Source organism: Lolium rigidum, chromosome 3 (assembly GCF_022539505.1).
Source record: "Lolium rigidum isolate FL_2022 chromosome 3, APGP_CSIRO_Lrig_0.1, whole genome shotgun sequence".
Taxonomy (NCBI): Eukaryota; Viridiplantae; Streptophyta; class Magnoliopsida; order Poales; family Poaceae; genus Lolium; species Lolium rigidum.
The window spans coordinates 95,059,418-95,063,659 of NC_061510.1; the positions used below are offsets into that span (position 1 = coordinate 95,059,418).

Sequence of the window (4,242 nt, forward strand, 5' to 3'; positions counted from 1 at the left end):
AGCTAGTTACCACTCCACTCTCTTTCTTCATTTATTGACATGCCATGTCACCAAAATGCTTTGGGGTGTGTGATGTTACTACCTATGTTACTCCCACTATAAGCAGCCTTACTGCAAGCAAAAAATCACCACAGAGAATCATATCTTTTATGAAATTACTAGACAACATCAATGCACGAAGAATCAAACAGGAAACAATTTGATACTACACGATTTGCTTACGCATCTACATAAGCACCATGTATCGAAGGGTAATAGAAACCATCACATATTGGGCATAAGAGCACCACTCGGGACGAAGGAAAAGGCTAGGTATTGCTTCTGGTCATATGGGGAACGCAAAGGCTTTATGCTTGGTAGCTCTTGTTGTAATGTCTACCTGTTGCTGGCCTTGTTCTGCATCAGAGGGCGATATAGGTAATATAATCGTTCTTAATCTAGAGTTCTTCGTCCTTGTTATCTCTGCATACGTTCAAATAAATCAACACACGCCTTTCCTTGTCTTGGTTTGCGCAGGTGTTGCAGAAGGTGAGCTTAGACATACGTGTAACTACATGCTAGGTGGTAACACTACGACAGAAAGGTGCAGAGGGATTTGCGAGGCAAAGGGAAGTATCTACAATCCTGACGCAAGTTACATTGAAGGCTGCGACAGGAGCTATACATGCATGTGCTGTTGTGTTATGTACTAGTAATGAGCTAGCAAGCCGTAGCGGTGAGTCAAAAAAAAAAAAATTTGATGCCTCTCCATTGGTGGTACAGCTGTAGCATCTGATAATTATGCATGCATATCTGATGCGAAAGGTTTAATAAAGAGCACCACCATCCTTGAACTTGTCATCGTCATAGAGCAATTTAGTCTGCTTCGGATTTGGAATCATTTTTTTCTTTTCATCAAGTTCTTGTTTGATCTGCCGCTATTATCACAATATCCCTCCTTTTAGGGTTAATGCTATCAATGGTGAATCGATCATTCGCTATCCTTTTTTTTAGAAGAGCTTTTTTGAATGGAAGAAAAGTAATGAAACCTGCGATGGCTACTGAATAACCTCCTTTTATTTTTTTTATAATAAACCCTTTGACCTTTTTCTTCGTTCGCCAAATCTTCTTCAGTTCTATCCAAGCTCGGTTTTGTCTGAATCTTTGTGGAAGAAGAAGCGGTTCGCCAGCCGCTACATCCAGGGATCCCACAAAATGATTCACCGGCCACTAGATCGATGAAGAATCTCTCAAAAATCCGCTTTTTGATCAGTGATTCACCAGCCACTACATTCTTGGATCCCACCTTATTCTCAAACCTGGTGGCTCGCTTGATTGGCAGTCCTGTAAGCTCATCTTGCATACAAATTTTGGGGGTACCAGGGCCTGCATCCACCAAGAACATTTCTTCCCTTAAGCGTAAGCGTAAAACTGAAGATTGTGAGGCGTTTCCACTACATAATAAGAAACTCGAATTAGATCTTGGAAATGATCGACTCCAATAGATGCTCATCATAAGCTTTTTTTTCCTCCTATTCCTATTGATCAGAAGTATCCAGCAGCGCCACGCCAGAGTGACTTCCGAAGCGCTACGGACGGGACGAAATCCGGCAGCCAGTTGCTGGCTCTGAATAACCAGCCCAGCAAGAAGCTAAATTCTTCCATAACATAACATAACGGGGCGGGGTTGCGCGCGAGCCGAGTGACGTAGGTGCACAAGAGTACTTCGCGCCACAACCATATCTTTTTTATAGGTTCTACGGACCGATGCCTCCTGCTTCATCTGGTAAAAAAGAGTCATAGATATGCCTGTAATTAGAAGGAAGAACCGCAATAAAAATCTTCCTCGTGTATCGTCTGTAGCAGAACTATGAACGGGAGCTAGCAATCCGGACCGTATTGAAAAGGTTCCTGAGACACAGCATGGAAGAGTCAAAATATTCAGAAGCGAGGTCCAAGAATGAAGAAGGGGTAGAATTACTGAATGAATACGAGCTGTGGCTAATACCCGAGGCATAAAAGACGCATTTTCTACGGGATCCCGAAACCACCAGCCACCCCGACCTAATTCATGATGAGCCCACCAACTTCCTGGCGAGATGCTGATACGTCCAAAACGTATCCACTTTCCCGAACACTTTTGTTATTGTTTTGCCTCTAATTTGTGTATTTTGGATACAACTAACACGGACTAACATTGTTTTCAGCAGAATTGCCCTGGTGTCTTATTTTTGTGCAGAAAATCAACTTTCAGGAGGAAATAATTGCAATGGGCCTATTTTCACAGAAGACTTACGGAGCCAGAAGACGAGACGGAGGGGGGCCACGAGGTGCGCACACCACATGGCGGCGCGATGGGCCCCTGGGCCGCGCCGCCACATGGTGACGCCGCCTCCGCCAGCCCCCGACGTTCCCCTCTGGACTACTTAAAGCCCTTGACCTAAAAATGCACGGGGGTTCGACCAATTTGCCAGAAGACATCCAGAACTCCGCCGCCATCGAAAACTCTACTTTTGGGATCAGAAACTTCGTTCTGGCACCCTGCCGGGACGGGGAATTGGAGGAGATCATCGCCACCGACGCCTCTCCATCGACCATCCATGTTTCCCCCATCCATGTGTGAGTAAATCCCCGCTGTAGGCTGAAGGGGATGGTAGGGATTGGATGAGACTGTTCATGTAATAGCCATAAGATTGTTAGGGCATGGTGCCTAGTATCCGTTGTTGGTACTTTTATGATATTGTTGCAACTTGTTATGCTTAATGCTTGTCACTAGGGCCCGAGTGCCATGATTTCAGATCTGAACATGTTATTGATTCATGATGATATTCATTGTTTTATGATCTTACCTGCAAGTTGTATACACATATTGTTGTCCGGAACCCGAGGCCCCAAAGTGACAGTAATTGGAACAACCGGAGGGGAAGGCTGTGATATTAGGATCACATGTGTTCACGGAGTGTTAATGCTTTGCTCCGGTACTCTATTAAAAGGAGTACCTTAATTACCAGTAGTTTCCCTAGAGGCCCGGCTGCCACCGGCTGGTAGGACAAAAGATGTTGTTTCTCATTGCGAGCACGTACGACTATATAAGGAACACATGCCTATGGTTATTTAGTACTTGGATATTGTTTTATTATTATCTGCAAATGCCTTGTCTTGATTATTACATGAGTCATCTTATCCATGCAGCACCCGTTCATCCATTCCTATGCCTACAGTATTTTAATCCTGCTGTTTACTATAATCACTACTGTTGTCTTTATTACACTGCTGCTTATATTTCACTACTGCTACTGCTATAAAACTGTTGCTATCGATAAACTATTGCGAGCAAGTCTGTTTCCAGTGCAGCTGAATTGACAACTCCGCTGTTAAGGCTTACAAATATTCTTTGGCTCCCATTGTGTCGAATCAATAAATTGGGTTTTACTTCCCTCGGAGACTCGTTGCGATCCCCTATACTTGTGGGTCATCAAGACTATTTTCACGGCGCCTTTGCCGGGAGCATAGCTTTATTTGCAAGTTCACCTGAATTGATATTGTTCGCTGCAAATCCTCCATCATGGGTAAACCTCGCGATGCTAAAGTCGCCATATTACCATCCACTACAAGAAAAGGTACAACTCTGAGTACCTCTGCTGCTCTTGATTCACCATCTGTGATAAGTCAACTTGTTTCACCACCACAAGCTTCATATGTTGGTACTTCTGTTGAATCTGAAAATTCCTCTTATAATCTTGATGATGCTTCTACTGTGCTTGATGATAATGGTTCATTAGGTTCTTTTCTAGATGCTACAATTGCTAGGTCTAGACAAATTGAAAATACTGAAATTCCTAATGAAAATACTATTACACCTGTTAATTCACCTGAGTCTGTTGAACACTCTGATACGTCTCAAACGTATCTATAATTTCTTATGTTCCATGCTACTTTTATGATGATACTCACATGTTTTATACACACTTTATGTCATTATTATGCATTTTCCGGAACTAACCTATTAACAAGATGCCGAAGTGTCAGTTCATGTTTTCTGTTGTTTTTGGTTTCAGAAATCCTAGTAAGGAAATATTCTCGGAATTGGACGAAATCAAGGCCCACGATCTTATATTTCCACGAAGTTTCTAGAACACCGGAGAGGCACCAGAGGGGAGGCCCAGGGCCTCCACACATGGTGGCGGCGCGACCAGAGGGGGGGCGCCCCCTGGTGTGTGGCCCCTCCAGATCCATTCCGACTATGTTTCTTCGCCTATATAA

The 4,242-nt window shown here is 43.6% G+C and overlaps 1 protein-coding gene across 1 annotated transcript in view; it reads right to left on the reverse strand.

The window, feature by feature from the left end:
- Positions 1-1,309: 1,309 nt before the first annotated feature.
- The window catches only part of LOC124695207 (cytochrome c biogenesis CcmF N-terminal-like mitochondrial protein 2), a 29,826-nt gene continuing 26,893 nt past the window's right edge, over positions 1,310-4,242 (reverse strand). The window contains 2 exon segments of the mRNA XM_047228085.1: positions 1,310-2,008; positions 2,010-2,043. Of these exon segments, the coding sequence (XP_047084041.1) occupies positions 1,631-2,008; positions 2,010-2,043 (412 nt within the window). The 3' untranslated portion in view covers positions 1,310-1,630.